A 22,568-nucleotide genomic window follows, 5' to 3' on the forward strand; every position below is an offset into this window, starting at 1 on the left:
GTCTATTGCTATTTATCATTTTAACATCTGGAGTGGACTGCTGGCCCATGTTTACTGTGATCGAAAAGGATACCGTATATACTACTGCCAAGTGAAAAAATATTTCAGGAAATGTTTTGGCTCCCTAGACCATTCACCCCATTCTATGGGGAAACAACAAACAAGACATTCTAAAACTAATTGATATACATCTATCCTTAAGCTATTTACTACAGACCAAGCTCAACAGGTTCAACTAGCTGCAAGAAAGAAAGAAACAGTACATCCATTTTGTTGACATATTTTTGATGACATAAATGATTCACAACTTTTCCATTTTTGTTGTTTTATTTCTTTATCAGAGATTGGTATAATATGCCTTCAACCCAAGCATACAGATGTTTCTGGTATCTTACAGTAAACATACATTTTCTCTTAACAACAAAATCCTCTGGAAGTTCTCCATTTTAAGATAACAATAATTACATGCTTTCTGTTCACAGCAAACTGATAGTATTGCTTATTTAAAAAAAAGGAACCATGCATGGTGTTAAGGAAATATGATCATTGCCCTTGTACATGTACAAATTAAAATTCTTTTAAAATTAGTCTGTCTTCATGTGTGTCAAATGCATTAAGTATGTTGGGTGTGCAGTGCTTTGGATTTGAAAGGAACACAGTGCTGCGCTTGGGTATCAATAATCTTTTGACAACTCATTTAACTAAAGCCTCTTTCCCAAGGCTAAACTGGGATTATGCTAATCTGGAAAGAAGATGGGTGTATGACCAAAGAAAAGACACTATGCTTTCAAGAAGTTGCCAAGGGCCAACACGAGCATTCCTGCAACATTCCAAAGCATCTTTTTCCTTTTTGTATCCAAAGTGCTGCACAGCCATATTAAATATATGCTTTCCTTTCTGAATGTTCTGAAATGACCAGAGAAGTGGCAAATATGGATTGGCAATCATGGCTGTATATGCTAAAATATGGACTGTCCAAATCAGTCGAGTGAATTAAAATTCAGTTGATCTTAAGATTTAAACCTTAATGGGTCAATGAGAAACTGTATAAAAAGCATGCAAAACTTCTATAAAACATTTAAATAAAGCCAAATGTGCCGTGTGTTGGTCCATAAAAATATACACTGTATATGAAAAGCACTTCAAATAGCAAGTACCTTTTTGCCAGGTGTCCCAATGTTCGTTCTTTGGCAACTTAAAAGGGGGATTGTTTATAGAATAATAACATTACTTTATAACTGCTGAAAACAAATGGAAATCTCAATAAAAAGCATGTTATTAATAACATAAGCTCCTGAATTACACAAGTGCTATGCATAACAAAATTATATAGAAAAATATAATTTCATTAAGGTAATTTGAATATTTACTCTTATACCTCTTATATCTGTACTTGGAAAGTTAGGTCGATCCTAACAAATCATCAGATTTTCTTCGGCTTTAAACATATCTAAAACACCCTCTCTTATTATTCAAAGTCAGTAAAAAAAAAAAAAGAGGCCTCTGGATTTGATGATTCATCTACTGCCTGCAATATTAAGTTACTACAGGTTGCCGACAAATTGGGCAAGTGGAATTTTCAGAAAGCCACCGATCAATACAATGAAAATGGAATTCATGCATGCATGGTAATTGCCTTAGCTTGTTTCCTACAACATATTCATTAATGCACACACTACATGTCTTACTTATTTCATCATCTTCTGAATGGGGATTTTCATAATTTCGGGTAGAAAGATTATCAATCTGGTCTTTGGTCAACCCTCTCAAGTTGTCACTGGAATCTTCTTCTAATAAAAGGTAAGGTACAAGGCGAAGGATGGGAAGTGTTCCATTTTCAACAAATGAAGCTCTGCTATTTGGGGCATTATTATTTTGATGGTGTTGGATAGAATTTGTTTCTCCTTGCCTTTCCCCGCTACCTTGTTCAGTTAACCTATCCTCAGACGAAGTTGCATCGAATACATCAATATTATTTAAAGTGTCCATGTTAGGCACTGGGGGCTGAACTTCCGACAAGGGCTGACTATTCCTCTCAGTTTCAGAACCTGTTTCTGTATCCATTAAGGAGCTTAGCTCTCCAAATCCAGTCATAATTTGCCTTAAAATTGATCTGACAGCCACTGATGAAGACTCACCAAGTCCAGTATCTGATGCCCTATGAAGAGGTATCCGTATAGTGTTAACGTATGTCCGTATTCCTGCATATTCAGACCGTGAAACGTTCTGAATAAATCCTTCATTATCACTTTCGAGAGTCACCAAGTTGTCTGCCATGCCTGCTCTTGAACGAGTTCTAGAAGCAATACTGTCACGGTCTCTATTTTCTCTGGGACGAATTCTCCTCACCTGAAGATCTAATGTAATACTAGGATGCCTTCTAGATGCAGCTGCTGCGGCTCTTACAGATTCTTCCTCTTCCAAAGTTACACCCAGTGATGATGCTTGTTCCTCAGGTTGTTCTGTAGAAGGCTGGGTTGTGTGCGCCCTATTGGCTCCTGCATGCATTTGTTGTATATTGACTGGTTGCCCATTTTCCAGAAGAGATTGGAATTGGCCTCTAAAAGTTGATCTTAATCTTAAAACCTCCGTCCTTTGCCTTGAATTTCTTCGAGTTCTAGCTCTCCCTCTGTGATATCTTACTGGAGTCACCCTCTGTGTTCTCCTTTGCCTAATGATGTTGTGTTCATTGTCATCTAAAAGGCTGTTGGGTGTTGAACTTGCTGAACTTCTAGCTCCAAGTCTACCAGAGAAGAATCGAGAATTTTCTTCAGCATTCTGAGTCAGCAAACCACTAGCATTTCCAATTCCTGATGAGACAAATCCATGGCCAACCGAATTAGCTAATGTCCTGCTCCTAGTTCGGCTGGCTACTGGGCTATTTGCAATTACAGGTCTATTTTCCATATGCATTCTACTGGAATGGCCATGTAAGAACTCATTCAGTTGTTCCCCAGGAGTAATATCATTGTTCTGTTCGTGGTTTATATTTATTTCAAGACTAAATCGGAATTCTCCACTACTTGGGTTTGCCTGGCTTACAGCTCTCCAACTCTGGTTTCCACTCTGGCCACTATGTGTGGAATTTCCTGTATGATGAAATGTGTTCAGCCACTCAAGCAAGGAGTTACTGGTTATGTTTTCCCCAAGCGTCTCTGAATCTGTGAGCAATTAAAGAAATACATTTTTAGGAGTTTTGGTTTGATTTCATTTAGATAAGGCAATTAAGTATGAATGTCACTTGATAATATAAATACATGTTCCTTACAGAAATAATATAAAGTGTAATCCAATACACCGTTCTTTTTTTTATTTATTTATTTACATTTATATCCCGCCCTTCTCCGAAGACTCAGGGTGGCTTACAGTGTGTAAGGCAATAGTCTCATTCTATTTGTATATTTACAAAGTCAACTTATTGCCCCCCCAACAATCTGGGTCCTCATTTTACCTACCTTATAAAGGATGGAAGGCTGAGTCAACCTTGGACCTGGTGGGACTAGAACCTGCAGTAATTGCAGGCAGCTGTGTTTTAATAACAGGCTTCTTACAGCCTGAGCCACACCGCGGCCCTATACTATACTATTTCACCACAGAGAGCTAAATACAATTTCTATTTTCATGTCAAAATCCAGTAATTGCTTTCAATACTGTAACACATAAACTATGTCAATTACCCAAAATAGGATAGAAATTATAGGCATATATTTATATATTCTATATTATCAACAATGTTTTGAATACGTTTGTTTTTTTCAAAATTAGTTAGGAGTTGTTTGTAAAATTTCATGTCAATTAACTGGCTAATTTCAGGTACTCTCTAAAGTTTTTAACTTGGTCCAATATATAAAAAGAAAGAATACAACATGGTATCCCATCCCATAATAAGCAAAGTTCATAAGATGGATAAAGAGAAAAATAAAAGATTTACATGATCTGAAATATCCCTAGATTTTTCAATTACAATTTATTTCAGATGATTTTTTTTCTTAACAATATGTATTCTTAAAATGCATATTGAATTTTGGAAAAAATGGGGGGGAAAAACCAGAATATCTATCCCTTCTAACAAGGTATGCTTGTTAGTCTTCATCTTCCATCTAAATATTCATAAGCCACATCCGAGATGTAGTTTGGTTTAGTGGTTAAGGCACCAAGATAGAAACCAGAAGATTGTGAGTTCTAGTCCCTCCTTAGTCATGAAGACCAGGTGGGTGACCTTCAGTCAATCACTTTCTCTCAGCCCAATTCACCTCACAGGGTTGTTGTAGTGGTGAAAATAAAAGGGAGAAGCAGCATTATGTAAGCTTGTTTGTTGCCTTGTTATTTATAAAAATAATAAAAGGGGAGGAAATAAACAAATGGGCTAACTATAGTAACAGCATAGATATTTTGCAGCTTTTCCCCTAGAAATAAAGTATCAAACAAGCACTTTTTTCAAAAATCCAACCCTGGTTTTCTTTAATTCCCTTTTATAGTTCTCCACAAATAATCCTCTTCCTTAGCCTCAGAGAAGCTCATAAAGCATGTTGGCTGATGAGTCTAATAAATATTTTTTTTTCTAAAGCATATATATAAATTGCATTTCCCCCCAAAAACTATATTAATTAAAAGAAAGAAAGAAAGAAAGAAAGAAAGAAAGAAAGAAAGAAAGAAAGAAAGAAAGAAAGAAATAGTTTACATCCAGCAATATTACCTTCCCATTCTCTATTTTCTGGCTCAGACTGGGATGACTGATTTTCCTTTGCGCTTTGCAAACGTTGCTGCAGCTCATCTGCTGTTATTTCCCCTAAAAGAGTTTGTTTTACAGTTAATTTTATTTATTATCCAAATGCACACAAACAGACAAAACAATAGTTGCTATTACAATTGAAGATTTTTAAAAAAGAAATAAATGGAAAACCAGAATGGTAAAAAAAAAAAAAATCCCACCCTATTAATATGCATAAACCGCAAAATCTTTCATAACTTTTCCTTGCAATTATAAGTTATTTGCCTAAAAAGATAAGTGACCTCAAACTATTGTGTATGTCTTCTATGCAATGCTGTTATCTGAGATTTAAGAAACTGTATTTGCTCTACTTTGTATGCACTTTCTGCAAGCTTTATCCAAAATCAATTCAAAAAGATTAAATGAAAAGAATTTGCAATACATATTTTAAAAATCCTGGTAACAGTATAATCAATGAAATAAAATTTAAATAAATAGAATTAAATGTATTTCTAAGATTCAGGGCATATAAGTAACAAATAGTATTATTTATCCACTATGATATAGTAAATTTTGTGTGCAACTTGAAAATAAAATCTAAAGTATTATTTGAATTCATTTTAATTATCGAACTGCAAGATAATTCAGTATTACATTCGATGTAAAGTATTTTAAACTAAGAGTCACCTGGAGTCCCAAGAAGGTTGCGATCCCTCATTAATCTGTAGTCTTCATCACTAAGCGCATTAATGAATTGATAATAAGCTTCCTCTCTGTTGAGGCGTTCCTGCTGCCATTGCCTCTCATTATCACCGCTGTTATTCTGCGAAGTGGCCTGTTCTCCATTTTCTCCTGAGCAAGTTCTGGAACAAGCCATTCTGGAAGAAATAAACTATTTAAAAAAGGGAAGAAAAAAAAATCAAGTGACTTATCAATGTTCTGTATGGTTTTAAAATTACTAAAGAAAAAACAATAACACATTTGTCGATTCAATATATGCATGCAATGAACTGTACACTTAATTTCTTTGTGGCACAGTATGAATTGTGGAGTAAGTTCCAGTGTACACAATATAAATTATTACACAGTAAACATATGTAGAATTGAACTTCAAGTCTTTATTTGATATTAGAGTTCAGTGCTAGAGATCAAAGCTTTCTTTTTTTGTCAGGTTACAACTGATAACAATCCACAGTACAAAATGCTATTATACTACAGTATCAATGCTACAAAGTATCATAGTTTATATCAGGGATCAGCAACCTTAAACACTCAAAGAGCCACTTGGACCCTTTTCCTACAGAAAAAAGCACACACACACAGGGAGCCACAAAACCTGGGTGGGCGTTTTTTTGTCAGGTTACAACTGATAACAATCCACAGTACAAAATGCTATTATACTACAGTATCAATGCTACAAAGTATCATTTTAGGGATCAGCAACCTTAAACACTCAAAGAGCCACTTGGACCCTTTTCCTACAGAAAAAAACACACACACACAGGGAGCCACAAAACCTGGGTGGGCGTGGCCAACTCGATGTAACACAATCCCACCCAGTCACATGACCACCTAGCCAAGCCTACCAGCCACAAAACTATTCTCTATGTCTCTTTCCCCCTCTCTCCCCCCCCCGTGTCTCTCCCTCGCCCTCTCTCACCTCCTCTCTATGTATCACTCTGTATGTATCTATGTCCCTCTCAACCCCTCTCTGTGTATCACTCTGTGTCTATCTATGTCTCTCTCTCTTTGTGTGTGTGTGTGTGTGTGTGTGTGTGTGTGTGTGTGTGTGTGTGTGTGTCTCCCCACTCCCTTCGGGTAATCGTCCTCCCCCCCCTCCACTCATAACTCCTTGTCCAGCTGTGGCTGAGCTGGGAGCATTTGCATGTGCAGGGAGACTCCAGCCTTTGCTCCAGGAAGCAAAGGTTGCCTTATGTGCAAATGTGACATGAAGGCAGGTACATGTCAGCTTCACTCCTGCACTCTCTGGCGACCTCTTCCCCTTCCTCCTCTCAGGACTCCTGGGACAGCTGTGGCTGAGCCGGGAGCGTGCGTACGCATGGGGAGACCCACCTCAAGTGAGCACCAAAGCTCAGGAAAGGCATGCGCGGGGCAGGCAGCAGCTCACTTAAGGAAGGTCTCTCTACACGTGCGCACACTCCCAGCTCAGCCACAGCCGGTCAGGGGGTTATGAGATAAGGAGGGGGGAGGAGAGTGCAGGAGCGAAGCTGCCCTGTACCTGCCTTCACGCCATATTTGTGCGTAAGGCAGCCTTCACTTCCTACCGCTTCGGGCTGGAATCCAAAAAAGAAATAAGAGAAGCGGGGTGAACCAGTGATGGGATAGGGAGCCACGGCAGGGGGCCAAAAGAGCCACTTGTGGCTCCAGAGCTGCGGGTTGCTGACCCCTGGTTTATACTAAACAGCATTACATATCATTACACTTTTCTTAATCTATTTCTTTGGGGGCATCTTCAATATCAGACAAAAAGGAAAAGTCAGTAATAGCTAATCAGAAACTGTAGCATCCATATATATATATATATTTTCTGAGGTTTTCGCGGGTGTTTGTATGTAGGTCTTTGGTTATTCGGGTTTTCTCCCACGTAAAATTGGAAGTGTCTTGGCGACGTTTCGATGAAATCCCATTCGTCATCTTCAGGCTAGGTGTTTACAGCTTCGTGCTTCTAGGAGAAATGTATGATCGCAGCTGTTTCTTCCTTTTAACTGCTAGTGGGTTTTTTTTCCCCTCAAAAACCTCCACTAGCAGTTAAAAGGAAGAAACAGCTGCGATCACACATTTCTTCCAGAAGCACGAAGCTGAAGCCTGAAGATGACGAATGAGACTTCGTTGAAACGTCACCAAGACACTTCCAATTTTACACCAAAGAAAACCCGAACCAAAGACCTACATATACACACACACACACAGAGAGAGAGAGAGAGAGAGAAAACAAAAAATAAACTTCAGATGACAGGCTCCCATAGTGAATCAGCTGGGATAGAAACTGCACTGAAATGCTACAATTTTAACCTGTTTGCAGAACTGCAGAAAGTAGGGTTACACATACTTCCAGAAGACTATTCTATGAACTGGAGACAATTCCATAAGCTAGATAAAATCTGCCGTGTCATTCTTTGTCTGCAAACATCACAAAGGAACTTTCAGCAGACCCTCCATTAAAGACTATAACACTGTTTGTCAAATCTATGTCATTCATTATAAATGCAGAGAAGCATGTTTAATTTTGAATGCAGGTTGGCCATCACTCATTCCTTCAACAGTTATATATCCTGCAAATTCCTATCAAGGTTGGTTTCATAAATGCATTTTACATTTAAAGAATTGTGAAAATTCTTTGCTAAGCTATCAGGTAATATGCCCATTAGCCATTGCCAAATACCAAAACTGTACTACACAGAAATACCTCATTAGACAATTAATTTCAATAATTAAGAAGAGAGTAAAGAACTTATTAAATGTGGGTAAGGTTTATTCATTTACAGAATTGGAATATTTTTATTTATTTAAAAAATAAATGTATTCAGATATTTAAAAGCCAATAAAAGTTCATAAGAATGAAGAATCAACAGTTAAAGCAGTTCTCAAATCAATATTACCTCCCCCCCATATTTTCCTAAGGAGAGAAAATGATGATCTTAACACTGTGTAATGTTGATAATCCTCTGAGTTATACTGAGCATCTTCAGTTTTCCAGAGTTCTTTGAACAGGGAATTGAAATTGGATTATATATGAATCCTATTCATGACAAAATAAAAACATGTGCTGAATATTTTGTGATAACAGGCAAACAAATATCGACCAAGAGGATCATCAGGCAGTCTCTCCTCTATTATGTCTATAGATTCACTTTTTAGAACATGCTATCATTGACTACTTCTTTAAAAAACACAATGACAGCAGATATATCATATCTGTACAAGTCCTACAATTTTAGAAATAAGAACCTGTCATGACATAAACAGTACTAGTACAGATCCACTCATATCAGACTACGCAGTTTTAGAAATCCTTTTGATGCTCCTTTTTACAGATATTCATTATATTAAATATTAATATTTAATATTAAATCTTGACAACCCACCCTCATGTGTGAATAAATGGAGGAACAGTAAGGATTGGAACACTACCCCAACAAATACACGACTAATCCACAAAACTCATTAAACTTGACATTCCACTACTATTTTCCTGCCCTACACAACTCCCAGTGAACAGGGTTAAGAGCAAGATGACATGAAGTGCCTTATTCCTTTGCCAAGGACTAGTTTCAGGAAACAGCAAATAAAGAGGGGTTGATAACTCTGGAAAAGAACCATTAAATACCTTATCCAAGGATCCTAGCAATGTCGGGATTGTGTGCTTCTCTTCTTCCACCCACCATGAAAGACACGTTCCCCAGGAGCAGATTCTTAATCTATAACCATAAAGGCGCTTACAGACTAGCAACTTCACCATAGCATAAGCTTCTGCAGGCTGATCCTTTCCCAAGGCATCTTACAGTATACCTTGTGAATAGATGGAGGAGTAATACCAATTCAGGGTTCCCTCTTCCTTTTTCTTTCCCAGGAACAGATTTTTAATCTACTACCACAAAGGCACTTACACTCTCTAGCATAAGCTTTTGCATAAGCTTTTGCAGGCTGATCCTTTCCCAAGGCATCCATCGTATACAGTACATATAGACCAATTTTGGCTTTCCTTTTTCTTTACCTGTCTGAATTTCTGTCCGTCTTGATTGGTGGCGCTGATCTCTTCCCTCCTCGCCTGGGGACGTAGAGGAGGGGCGGGGGGGAAGAGCGATTAACACCACGGCCAACCGGCCATCCACTGAAGAAAGGAACAGGGCTAAGCAGCATCCAATTGGCCCCTTTAGGCCGGCAGTCTAAAGGTAAGTTCCTATAGAAGCCAATAGCCCGGAGATCACAGCTTCGCCAGGAAAAGGATGAACGGCAATTACTTATCCCCCCACCCCCCCGTGCCCGCCGAAGGCCGGTTTTCTTACAACCCCATCGTTGGCTACGTTCATCTTCTCCGGGCGGCAGCTTCCAAGAAAGGGACCGGACCAACTACCGGACCAGTCGTTGAGGTGCGGCAGCAAAGCAATCCCGTCGGGTTCTGATGCCTGAGCTCATTGGTTCCAGGGCGAGTGCGCGTGCGCTCCCTTCCTTGCACTGAGCCAAACGGCGGGTTTACGGGAAGTTGCACGCGAAAGCGGAAAGAGCGGCGGCCTTTTCGGACCGGCGGCTGCCTCTTTCCTGCCAGCTCGCTCGCGAAAGGACCTTGGAAACCGAGTCGTGGCGACAAGTCTTAGGATGGGCCGGCGCCTTGCGAAGTATCGCGCTGGTGATAGAGAGAAAGCAAGACAGCAGATGTATTTTTATTATTATTATTTTGTGCTACAGTATTGAACTTAGCGTTTAGAAGGCCATGGCTGATTCCAAGAAAGCTAAGTGGGGTCAGAATTGATTAATCTTCGGTTAGGATGGGGACCCAGGAAATCCTAGGTATTTTCCATCCTGGGAAAATGGAAAAAGTAGCGGGGGGGGGGAAGGCAAACTACTTATATGGGTAGCAAATTTAAAATGATTTCATTCATCTATAGCAAGATTGGATCCATTCATGAAGCTACCCGAGATCATACCAATTTGTTTTTGCAGAATTTCCGTGAAGATAACTGCTATTTCTTCGTATCTGATCTCTATATAAACCCTTGCTAGGTTAACTCATCTGAGAGTTAACTGAACCCAATTATCTGAATTTGCATGCGACTCTAACCAGAAATCAATCAGATTATGTGGTTCACATAACACATACGCAATAATGTGCTTGGCTATTTTTTATCTAGTATGTTACATAAAGACAGTTGGAAAAGACAGGCAGGCCTCAATTAATTCAGTTAATGAATTCCATAAAGTGGTCATATTATTTGAGTTTGCCCTATTTAAAGTGGAAAATTGGAATATTTTCTATGAGAAATACTGCAATTGGTTCCAGCTTGATGCTAGGCAATGACAATTTTTCAATGTAATTTCTTGTATATACCGAAATATTACAGTAAATAGTAAAAGACTATACTGATAATTTAAATTTAGCAGTGTACTATAGATTCTTACAGTTTAACAGCTATTCTTTTATGCTGTGATCATGTTTATGTCATTGAATTGCATCAGATTTTTGTTCTACTATAATAATTAGCCTATTTTTTTTAAATCGTACTTGTTTCCTCTTATGAAATCTTTTTCTCCATTTTGCACATAAAGATGAGCAGTGTCTGAAACATCAAATGCAATTGTGCAGGCATTTGCCTTAACTGCATTCACACTAGCCTTGAATTAACTTAATTGTGGGTTGCATTAAATGCAACCAGGCATTAGTTTACAATTCATACTAAATCCAAAAATGCATAATTCAAATTCACATGAATCATAAAGTACTTGTATTGTCCCAGAGAGACACATCAAGACGAAAAAGCAAGCAGCAAATATTATAATATCTACAATTACCGGTAGATATATTGTTTCCTGATGCTCAGCGGTAAAACTTTCTCAGATCCCAAAAGTAACTTAGCCTTAGTCAATACTCAGCTAATTTTGAAGATTCACATGCTTCTCTCCTGCCAAGTTATCAATTGCTTGCTCATCAATCACCATGCTGCATTCCTGCCTCCATACATAACTGGGTCATTTCAAGATCCAGCATGTTGTGCAAATTCATAATCCTTCAAATTATTTTAAATTGAAGCATCCTAAATCAATTGTTAGAAATACTTTCCTCTAGTCATATCACTACTAAAGTGACTACTATTACTCATAATAATCCAATCGTAAGAATCTATGACCTTAAATCCATTAATCTAGAATTAATTGTCTTGTACTACCCAGTCAGTTGCCTGGAAATGAAATTTAAGCATAAAATGGCTAACCAAATTGTCCCTCACAATGACAGAACATGTTTTCCAAGGACTTCATTAAGCTGCAGTGTTCAAGTCATACCTTCTACCAGTCTGGCTGTGGGGAAGGGACTGTTTACATACTAAAAAGCTTTGACAATACTTTCTGCTACAAGAGATATAAGTGAAAATAGAACAGAAGGAAGCAGAGGAACCACATTCTTTTAAAATAATTGTCAGTAATTCAGTTAGTATAATTATTCTAGATCAAAACAGTAAAGATTAGATAGTAACTGATTGGGTTTAAACATACAGTGTGATCTTAACCAGTGAGTTTCAACTGAAAGAACCCTATAGCAATCACAAAATATGTTGGGAAAATGAAAATGAATAAAATACTTTGGTCTCTAGTAATATTTTATTTTGTAGAAATTGCAACAGTTTAATTACAACAGAGATAGATATTTAACAGAATAACAGAGTTGGAAGAGACCTTGGATGTCTTCTAGTTCAACCTCCTGCTCAAGCAGGAGATCCCATACTATTCCAGACAGATGGCTGTCGAGTCTCTTCTTAAAAGCCTCCAGTGATGGAACACCCACAACTTCAGAAGGCAAGCCATTCTGCTGGTTAATTGTTCTCACTGTTAGGACATTTCTCCTTCATTCTAGATTGCTCCTCTCTTTGATTAGTTTCCATCCATTGTTTCTTGTCTTGCCTTTTGGTGCTTTGGAAAATAGGTTGACCCCTTCTTCTGTGTGCAGCCCCATAAATATTGGAACACTGCTATCATGTCACCCTTAGTCCTATGTATTAGACATACCCAATTTCTGCAACCATTCTTCATACATTCTCTACAGAGAATGTATTCTTCATACATTCTCTACAGAGGAACTATTAAGTCTGTCATTTGCACCTCTATAACTGTCTGGTTTGGTTCTGCAACCCAACAAGAAAGACACAGACTTCAGAGGATAATTAGAACTGCAGAAAAAATAATTGCTACCAACCTGCCTTCCATTGAGGACCTGTATACTGAACGAATCAAGAAAATATTGAAAATATTGTGAATAGTGAAAATATATAGTGAAAATATTTACAGATCCCTCACATCCTGGACATAAACTGTTTCAACTCCTACCCTCAAAACGACGTTATAGAGCACTGCACACCAGAACAACTAGACACAAGAAGAGTTTTTTCCCGAAGGCCATCACTCTGCTAAACAAATAATTCCCTTAACACTGTCAAACTATTTACTAAATCTGCACTACTATTAATCTTCTCATCGTTCCCATCACCAATCTCTTTCCACTTATGACTGTATGACTGTAACCTTGTTGCTGGTAATCCTTATGATTTATATTGATATATTGACCATCATTTGTGTTGTAAATGTTGTACCTTGATGAAGGTATCTTTTCTTTTATGTACACTGAGAGCATATGCACCAAGACAAATTCCTTGTGTGTCCAATCACACTTGGCCAATAAAAAATTCTATTCTATTCTATTCTATTCTATTCTATTCTATTCTATTCTATTCTATTCTATTCTATTCTATATGTTTTAGCCTTCAGCCCCATAATTATCTTTGTTGCTCTTTTCTGCACTCTCCAGAGTCTCAACATTTTTTAATAATGTGACCAAAACCGGATGTGGTTATAACTTATAACTTAGATACTTCCAAAATAAATACAGATGTTTCATTCTCTTTATAACACTGTCTTGGTGTTTGAAGCAATCTATTCTATGGGGTTGTTTTGGAGAAAGCATAGTCTATGTTGCCTCAAATTCCTTAATGAAAGGGTGGATAGAAATCCAATAAGTGATAAAGCAGATCTCAATAATCATCGATACTCTACAAATTTTTTCCAACCTGGGAAAGTTCTGGGGAAGTCTGAGAATTCTGGAAACTGTAGTCCAAGTGCAACCGCAAAAGACCAATTTGAGAAAGACTGTATTATAAAACTTTAACAGAAAAATATATTATTGATATTAATCCAAACTGTTGTTATTTAAGCACGATGAAAATAATAAAAACATAAAATAGAGCGATGTGGTTTGGCATAGTCTTGTTTCCAAAAATAAACTTGGAACTGTTCCATGAAATCTTTTGCTTGGCATTGCAATTTACTTTTGTCATAGATAGTCTAGCCCATTTATCAATAATTACTTTATATGCATGGCCTCTATAAAGTCAAGGTATTATTTAACTGAATCATCAAAAAATGATTCAGTATGCAGTTTAGTGAATCAGCAATTCGCATGATTAGTTTTAGGATTTTCAATCCTCAGTCAATGATTTATTTTTTTTAAAAAATTGCCTCAGTTTGATAAACAGTGGCAATGAAATGTTTATCTAATTGACCAGACAAGGAGAAGTGAGGAAAACGAAACGTCCTGCATTATTTTTGCTGAATTGTGATTAACATTACTGCTTGCTCATGTCTGCACCAAAAGCTCTTCTTCAGCTAAGGCATAACTTGAAGTTAAGCCTTAGCTGAAGAAAATTGCTGTTAAAAATTGACAGCCTGTGGCAAGACTCTGTAAAAAATTAACACATCACTGTAGACAGTCTGCAGTGATAGAGCTCTCTAGTAAACAATTTATGGCATAATAATAGCACCCAAGTTTTGAGGCAAACTAGTACTGTGCTTTCACCATTAAAAATGTCCATTAAAAGTGATGGAAGAAACCTCTCTGCTTAGGTAGTGTTTTTCACAAAAGGAGACAGGTCACAACAGGCAATACAGATAGTTCTCAAATGTGGAGTCTTAACGAGCGATCCTCAAAGTTGCAATTGTTGCAGTATCCCTGTGGTCACAGGATCATAATTCAGGCTCCTGGCAACCATCTAGCAATTAAAATGGTCACAGCATCCTGCAGTCATGTGATTGCCATTTGCAACTTTCCTTGCTGGGTTCCAACAAGCAAAATCAATGGGGAAGCCAACAAGAACTTGCAAGATACGGTCATGTAATATCATGCTTAATGACTTTGTGAAAGTTACAACTAGAACTGCTGTTGTAAGTCAGTGCATTTATGTGATGTTGTGCTTTCACTTAGCAGCAGAACTCCCAGAGCCAATTACATTACCGTCGTTAACATCACCTATACTTTGCTTATAAAAGGAATTAAGAAGTTCCTCTTGTTAGCCTCGTTAGGAGAAGTTTTGTAAAGTTTTCAACTAGTGCTTCCTTTAAGTTATCATTAAGTTATCCCACTTTATTACCATCATCCTCAAAATAAAGCTGGAATGTTTTGTTTGGGTTATGTCACAATTCTGCCCTAATGCCACGCCAGCTTTGAAAATTGCTGTAGCTCCTGGGTTAATGTTACATACCAGTTACCTTAAAGACGTAATCTTTTCCGCGAGACCATGACACTCAGACCCCCAAAAGCAGTTTCCAGAAATAGGTTTCCATGGAAACTAGAGGACACCCCTCTCCTCGTCTCCAAACACATACGTGAACTACAATACCCAGCATGCGCCTGGCTTTCCTCTTCTCGAATTTCTCCGATTGCAGCCGGTAAAACTCCAACTCCCGGCATACACCAAATTCATGTCCGGTTCATGTGTGTAACGACGGCTCCCCAAGGCGCTTAGAATATACGTGTCTTAATGCGGCCCGTGTTGATTTCCCGTAGCGCTGCTGCCAAAGTCTTTAGCTGGCAGCTATGGCGCGGTGCATGTCGGGGAGGGAAACTGCCCGGGGAGGAGGGGCCGCCTCGGAGCCGGTTGGATTCCACGTGGTGCGCTCTCGAGGACGAGGGGAGACTCGGAAAAAAAAAAGAGGGAGAGAGCGTGAGGGGCGACGCTTTGCGACGCTCTTCTTTTGCAGCAGCGCGGTCAGGCGCGATTGCCGTATATCGAGAAACGAGATACCGGTTGGCGTAGAGCAGTTTTGCCTGTGTGGCTCTTGAGCCGGCAGCGAGGAGGAGGAGGAGGAGGAGGAGAGGAAGGCGAGGAGGAGGAGGCGGCGCGGAAGAATAGAGGGCTCCGCCTTGCCTCACCCGCTCTCGCAGCCGCTTTCCCCTTCTTCTCCCCACTGTACCTGGATGGTCCGCGTCGCGGCGGCGGCGGCGGCGGGGCCTCCTCCTCCTCCTCCTCCCTGGTGCCTGCGGCGGCGGCGGTGGCGGGCGGGGGCTTCGCAGGGTGGTGGGTTGCCGTCTGAAGAGGCGGCCAGCCCGGGCGCTGAATGAAGATGGACTATGACTTCAAGGTGAAGCTGACCGGGGAGCGAGAACGCGTGGAGGACCTCTTCGAGTACGAGGGCTGCAAGGTGGGGAGGGGGACCTACGGGCACGTCTACAAGGCCAAGCGGAAGGACGGGTGAGTGAGTCGGGGCGCTTGCAAAGGTTGGGCCCTCCCTTCCCCTCTTTCCTCCCTCCCTCCCTCTTTTCCTTCCTCCCCCCCCCACACCACCCCCGGTGACTTTCGGACACCGCCTTCCCCCAACCTGGCCTCCAGATGTGCCGGACTACAGGTCCCATCGTTCTCCGTCGGGCAGGCTGCCAAGGCTGTAATCGGACCCGGCTGGAGGTCGCCAAGTTAGAAAAGGTTGCCGCAGCCTGTCGTGGCTCTCCTTCTTCTCTCTTGGCCAGTCTCTTTTCTCCCTTTGGGGTCGGGGCCGTCTGTGTTGTTGTTCTTGTTGTTTTTCTCTGCCCCGGAGCCATTCTTGAGGGTTTTTCGGTCTGCCACGCAGCCTGCCTCGCTAATGGTCCCAGTTACGTTCTTGGACAATGACGGACACGTCGTAACTTTCTCCTCCGGTTTGCCCTTTGGGAGAGAAGCTGTGGAGCTCCTGATCAGGATCTGACCCTTAAACCTCTTCTCTCGAGTTTGCTTTGGCATCCATGTATGGAAAAAAAAAAGGGGGGGGTATGGTAGTCTGTTGAAGTTTATACAGTGACTCATTCCATAGGTGCATTCGAGTTGCAGCTTCACCACCTCCAAATAAAGAGGGGGCACAAGTGGGGTGGGTGGGTGTAGCCTACTGGGAAAAAGACCCTTCTTTGCATTGAGGAAGTAGAGAGAGGATTTTTTATCCATTGCTTTATGCATCTAGTCCTGCATTGTTTATGACTCTAGTCTCAAGTTTTCGGGATTTCAGGCAAACCCAGGTCTTTTTCATCTTCTGTTGCCTGCTTCTTTATACAAGCTGGGTGTTTATGCAGGCAAAACACATGCTTGGTGACCACCTTATGCCTTTTCCCCATATGGAAGCATGCCTGCATCTACTTACTATACTACGTCTGTTATATATATCTCTCTCTTTTTAATATTTCTTGCCTATAATTACTCTTCTAAATATTTTACTATCGTCCCCAACTAGCTTTTTGCAAAGCTCTTGGTTGTAATCCAATATTATTTAGTGTTGGATTTAATTACTGACATAATTATCATCAACTGATTAAGACTTTTCCCCTTGCTCCATCACCGGCATGCTTTATAATTGCTTTTCTGTTTGCAAGTATAAATAAACCATTGGATAATGGGATGAGAATATATTACTAAAATGAGATAGCAGTTAACTTCCAGAACATAGTCTCTCTTCATACTTATCTTCTTAAGGTTTTTTATGTTAACGATGCCTCTTGTCTCTTATCCTACTACAGTAATAGCACATTCTTGTGTTCATAGCTGGTATCATTAATGATTATAGTTTTATTTGTTGTGTTTCCTGCACTCTTCATCTTATACTATACATAATATCGTCATAAATACAGACTTCAGCAAACAGCCAGCATATAATACATTATCATGAGTAATGTTTTTAAAGAAAGCTCCCTGCTGAATATAGTGGCTAATATTGTGAAAACTATTGTATCTATTTTGGGCAAGTTATATTTGATTTTTGTATTTTAATTTAAGATATAATATTGTGTCACTTTAAAATTCCATACTGGCTACATATATCTCTTCATCCACCAGAAAAAGGATGTGTTTTCTTAATGTGAATTGTTATTCAACTTTAACATATTTAAAGCAGTAACATATTATTTTGCCAAATGACATACTTTTAAAAAGAATCAATAACCTTTAAGTTTTCTTAATAATATATATGCTGTATTATATACAACAGGACGTTAGATTGCAAGATACCGTAGTCATTAAGGATCCTAGCTTTTATAGAATAGCATGAGTTTGCAGAAAATAGATATCAGCTTTGGTTATATTTGTGGTTAAAAAGTGCCCATGCTATCCTTACTTTTAGCAGGGAAAATTACACCTGGTGCAGTCGTCGCCAAGAGTAGTAATCTGATCTATACCTTTTCAGTGTTTCTTAAAAGTACTCTATGAAAGCCTCAATTGACCAAACCTGTTAGGTTGCAGAAGTCAATATCTATGGGCTTAGCTAGTGATAGGCATGTCATATGAAAGATTGTGACTTGGAATATAATAGGAATAAATGGTAAAAAGCCTGAATTAATGAATATACAATATACTGAAACAAATTAGGCATCTGATGTATCTGAAACTAAAGGGGAAGGATATGGTTGATCTAAAGAAGTTATCATCTTGTGGGTTCTGGTTGACAAAGACATCTAGAAAATTGAAATCATAGATTTAATTAGGAATAAAATATATTAAAATATATTAATTAAAAAATTAGGAGTAATATATATAATGAGTGGGATAGGAGTCTATAGGTTGTTAAAAGTCTAGTAAATGATAAAGTAAGACTCAAATGTTAACTTTCAACATTCTGAATGAACAATTTGGTGGAATAAAATATTCATTAAGCAACATGAATAATATGGAAATGACACGAAATAATGCATAAAAATTGGGCTGTTTAGAGATCCAGGAACACGTGAAAATTGAGACTTTTTAATGATCATCTATTTAGAAAAAGATCTGTTTTGAAGATGTGGTTTAGGCATAAATCTGTTTATAATATTCATTCTTTCAGAAATTGTACACACAGAGAATGAGAATGAATATAATTTTCTTCCCTTTTAGTACAGAAAGCAAATATATTTCTAAATATATTTAACATATATATAGAAAATGTATCTTGTGAGTATAAAAAAGAATGAATATCATTTCAAAAGCATAATTATGATAGATTTTGAATTTATGCATTTTCTTCTATTTTTGTATGTACATTTTTTATTTTATTGCAAGTTCTGGCAGCATCTGATGTAGACTAGCCTAAAAATATTGCAAATACAAGATTATTTATGATAAAAGGCTTAGGGAATAAATGAAAATTACTTTTAAAGGTTCCGAGCATTTTTGGTAGTGCCAAGAGTGGGTCTTGAGTGAAATGAACATAAAAGAAATGGGAGGGGATATTTCAAGTAAAAAAAGAACAGTTGTGACAAGAAATAAGTATGAGTTCTAACTGAAAGAATAGTAGAGGACAGATTAATCTCCCAGTAGGATGATTGGTATTTGAACATAATAGATGATGTGAAAATTGTTTGGGATAAAGTGGAAAGAATTATGTTATCGACTGCCAGAAAAAAAGTAGTGTAATACTAATGGAAAATATGTAAAAGGATGTTTGGTAGAACAGAGAATTGAAAGTGGTTTTGGATGAAAAATTGTGGGCAATAGAAAAAATGCTGCAAAAACAATAATTAGAAGATAATGTATGATATAGAAAAAAGTAAAATATAGTTGCAGATAATATAGTCAAATAGAACAAGAAATGATTAAAAGAGGAAAATAAAATATTATGTAAACAAGGATCTGCCATTTGAATGAATTAAATTCAAAATATGTCATTATTTACAATGGTACTTCTCAGTGGTGGGTCGTTCGCTCCGGATCAGGCGAACAGGTAGCAGTGGCGGCGGGATGCTCTGCCCACCCATCTGGATGCTTCTGCACATGCACAGAAGTGCCATGTGCGCAAATGCACGCGCGCCCACGAGCAAACCAGTAGTGACGGGATTTGGAACCCACTACTGGTACTTATATGAGGAAATATTAAATTATTATTTTAGAGATCTGAGTGGAAATGATAGTGATATACCAAACATTAAATTGAAAAGAATGCTATAAATGTTAGTATTGAAGAAAAATGTCTTGACAAAGTCACAAACACAGTGAGTGTTAAAAAATGGTTAGGCCACAAGTGTAAGCTGTACACTGGCTATTATTAAAATATAGCTAAAGCTTGGTTAGAATGTGACTATGTCATTTGTTTAATATGTGTAAAGGCTGAATGATTGCCTGGTGATTAAAAAATTCTATTTATTGTTCTTGCATGTAAAGATAGCAGGAATAAATGAAAAAAACTACAACAATCTTGACACATTATTCAATATGCTTGCAAATCTATTTGGCTAAATTTTGCACTGAGTAGAAACCAGGACACCATAGGTTCTACTCCTGCCTTAAGCACAAAGCCAGCTGGGTGACCCTGGGCAGGTCATTCTCTTTCAGCCATAGGAAGAAGGCAGTTCTGAAATCTTGCCAAGAAAACTGCAGGGTCTAGTTCAAGTAGTCACCAGGAGTCAACAATGACTCGAAGGCACGCACACAAAATGCTTGGAAATATATTTGGTTGAATTGAGATTGGAAGTAAGTGAGATAACAATGAGCAAAATTTGGGAAGCTTAATGCTAGACAGGAGAAATAAATTCCAGTGGTTTTACATAAAGTGCAAATCAAGCCAAATTATTGCTTGTATGTGACTTAATATATAACATTCACTCAAGCAATTAGAATCCATGAAGTTGTTCAGTTTCTGGTAGATTTTTTTAACATGTCAGTTCTGTTTTACGTTATTATATTTTAAACTATACTTAGCTACCCAGACTCCTTATGGTCAGAGAAGTGGACATATAAATTGATTGAATGAATAATAAATTAGACTTTATCTAATAAACTATCACTACATAGTGTATGAAGCACAAGCTTTCAAGATTTTTGTTCAATAGGATAATAGGTAAATATAATATATAATTCTTCTGAGTTTACCATTCATGGTCTACATGGATGCCAATACTGTAATTACAAGGAAAGTAATAGGTTTTTTTCCCCATTTTCCTGTATATCAGCTGCAGTTCCTTGGAAGTATATTTCTTTTTGTTGTTTTTAATGTAGGATTATCTTACTATAGCTGAACCAATCAATTCTCCCCTTCCCCATGCTTTACTTTTCTCCAGATTTTTCTTATTGTATTAGCACTTACGTACAAGTGCAGTATCCTGAATTGTTTATTTAAAATATAATACATTTTCACATATTTCTCTGATTTAATAACAATATAAAGCTTTTGTAAAAAGGGAATTAAATCCAAAGTTGAAAGTTGCTACAATAAATAGGAAAAAAATGAGCATATCACGTAGTGGTACCTTGATATTCGGAGGCTTTGAAACTTGTCAAATTTGGTACTCAACACACTTTGATGCAAAAATTTTGTGCCATTACTCCACTCATCATTTGTGTGGTACTTGACGGACAAGCTAGATCTTGTTGATATCAGCTTCCTTGTGACTTACTATATTATTATTTATGGGAAAAATTGCTTGGCACTCATAGTTTTGGTACTTTTCACACCTCCTGGAACCAATTAATGAGGGGTACAAAGGTATCACTGTACTAACAAAATGTGATTCTTTTTTTAAAAAAAAAATAAGAATGTAGACAAAAATGAATAATTTTTGAAAATATAATTAAATGAACAAGGTCTATAGACTATATTAAACTCTGCATCCTGATTAAATTTCCTCTTTAGCCAAAGTAAGCAAAGGTCCCAAGGTACTAGAAGATTAATAAGAAAATATTTGATTTCAGACTTAAAATCTGAAATTTATGATATATCAGTGAAAGGTGTTATAAATGGAGAAAAAATAACTGATATAGATATTAGCTCTTTGTTACAATGTTTGTAAAAATAGTTTTGCTGAGAAAGGACAGAGAAGTAAATTTTGTGCAGTTCTTAATTCTTTGGCCAATATTATGGAATAAGGTTCACCTCACCCTTGTTGAGATTACTTTCTTCAGAGGTATAATAACAAGGTTAGTCTGTTAGAGAGAAATGTTCTTTTTGTTAGGGAGTGAAGAACTAATTTCCATGGAGGGCTATCTGTTTAGATGATGTTTTTGTCATGGATTTGGTCTGAAAAAGAACAAACACTGAAGGGAATTCCAACCACCTTTATTGGAATTATCTGTTGTGTGCCTAATTATGTATAATAACAATGAGGGATCCTGAACAATGGAAAAACAAAAGATTTTTATAAATGTTGAGGGCTACAAAGTGCAAAATCCCAGGGATCTGATTTGCTGGCCAGTTTGGAGAAGCTACCCATGTCCTTGTGAGGAAGTCCAAGGAGATGGAATATTGAGGTCATCACTTGATGGAGGATGGAAGAGTTAGAGTTTATCTAGGTTACGGTTTCCTTGCAAAGGCTGCCCCTGAACTGTACTGTGAACTGGAGAAGAAACTTCTATGCTTTGGTTTAAATGGGATTGCAGGGGAAATATTTGAGGGCAGGAAGAATCAATTTGGATCTGATACAATTAAGCAAAGAGACTAGATTTGATTTTGGTCATAGCTAAAAGATAGGAAAAGGGTACATTTTGTTCATAGTATTTATTTTGCCCACTACGTACAGTATAAAACCAACTTTATTTTGTTCAGGCTGTGATGGCCTCCTTTATGCTGTGATGAGACAAGGAGGGATAGTTAAAGGTGGCCAGTGCCCTCAGTTAGAGGCTCAGAGGTATGAGCTAATGCAAGGGCATTCTGGTCATTCCAGGTTATGCTGAAGTACAGTGTACATAGATTAGAGTGATAAGATAAAAGATATTGAGATGTGCATAGTAAACGATAGATATACTGATTAGAGCACTCACTGTTATCCTAGCGAAGCACTGTAGTAAACTGTGACTTTATTTATGAAGGCTGGCAAATTCAAGTTTCATTGAGACTTTGCCCCTGCTAGATAGCAAGACACAATTCTAAAAATGCCTAC

The 22,568-nt window shown here is 38.0% G+C and overlaps 2 protein-coding genes across 5 annotated transcripts in view; one reads left to right on the top strand and one right to left on the bottom strand.

Moving 5' to 3' along the window:
• Positions 1-322: 322 nt before the first annotated feature.
• On the bottom strand, positions 323-11,939 carry RNF6 (ring finger protein 6). 3 transcript variants are annotated; one of them, XM_058184812.1, is made up of 4 exons: positions 9,447-11,939; positions 5,399-5,589; positions 4,697-4,789; positions 323-3,161 (listed from the first exon to the last, which is right to left on the bottom strand). In XM_058184812.1, the coding sequence occupies exons 1-4, from the start codon at positions 9,590-9,592 to the stop codon at positions 1,537-1,539; spliced, it is 2,055 nt and encodes a 684-aa protein (XP_058040795.1). In that variant the 5' UTR covers positions 9,593-11,939; the 3' UTR covers positions 323-1,536. The 3 variants fall into 3 exon arrangements, with proteins under 3 accessions (XP_058040795.1, XP_058040796.1, XP_058040798.1); XM_058184813.1 differs by having other exon boundaries at positions 9,739-9,761; XM_058184815.1 differs by having other exon boundaries at positions 5,399-5,603; positions 9,447-9,588.
• A 3,379-nt stretch (positions 11,940-15,318) lies between these two features.
• The window catches only part of CDK8 (cyclin dependent kinase 8), a 51,897-nt gene continuing 44,647 nt past the window's right edge, over positions 15,319-22,568 (top strand). Inside the window, exon 1 of one of the 2 annotated variants that reach the window (XM_058184817.1) lies at positions 15,319-15,960. In XM_058184817.1, coding sequence (XP_058040800.1) covers positions 15,827-15,960 — 134 coding nt within the window. In that variant the 5' untranslated portion in view covers positions 15,319-15,826. The remainder of the gene's footprint in view (positions 15,961-22,568) is intronic. The other variant, XM_058184816.1, reaches the window with a different exon arrangement.

Source organism: Ahaetulla prasina, chromosome 5 (assembly GCF_028640845.1).
Source record: "Ahaetulla prasina isolate Xishuangbanna chromosome 5, ASM2864084v1, whole genome shotgun sequence".
NCBI classification, from domain to species: Eukaryota; Metazoa; Chordata; class Lepidosauria; order Squamata; family Colubridae; genus Ahaetulla; species Ahaetulla prasina.

What these genes read in the sequence shown, in the direction of transcription:
- RNF6 (XM_058184812.1), bottom strand. Translation starts at nt 9,592, where the DNA reads ATGCTGCTTAGCCCTGTTCCTTTCTTCAGTGGATGGCCGGTTGGCCGT. An exon ending in ACGGACAGAAATTCAGACAG is followed by an intron (nt 5,590 to 9,446) that starts GTAAAGAAAAAG and finishes TATTTCTTCCAG; the next exon opens with AATGGCTTGTTCCAGAACTT. An exon ending in CAACCTTCTTGGGACTCCAG is followed by an intron (nt 4,790 to 5,398) that starts GTGACTCTTAGT and finishes AAACTCTTTTAG; the next exon opens with GGGAAATAACAGCAGATGAG.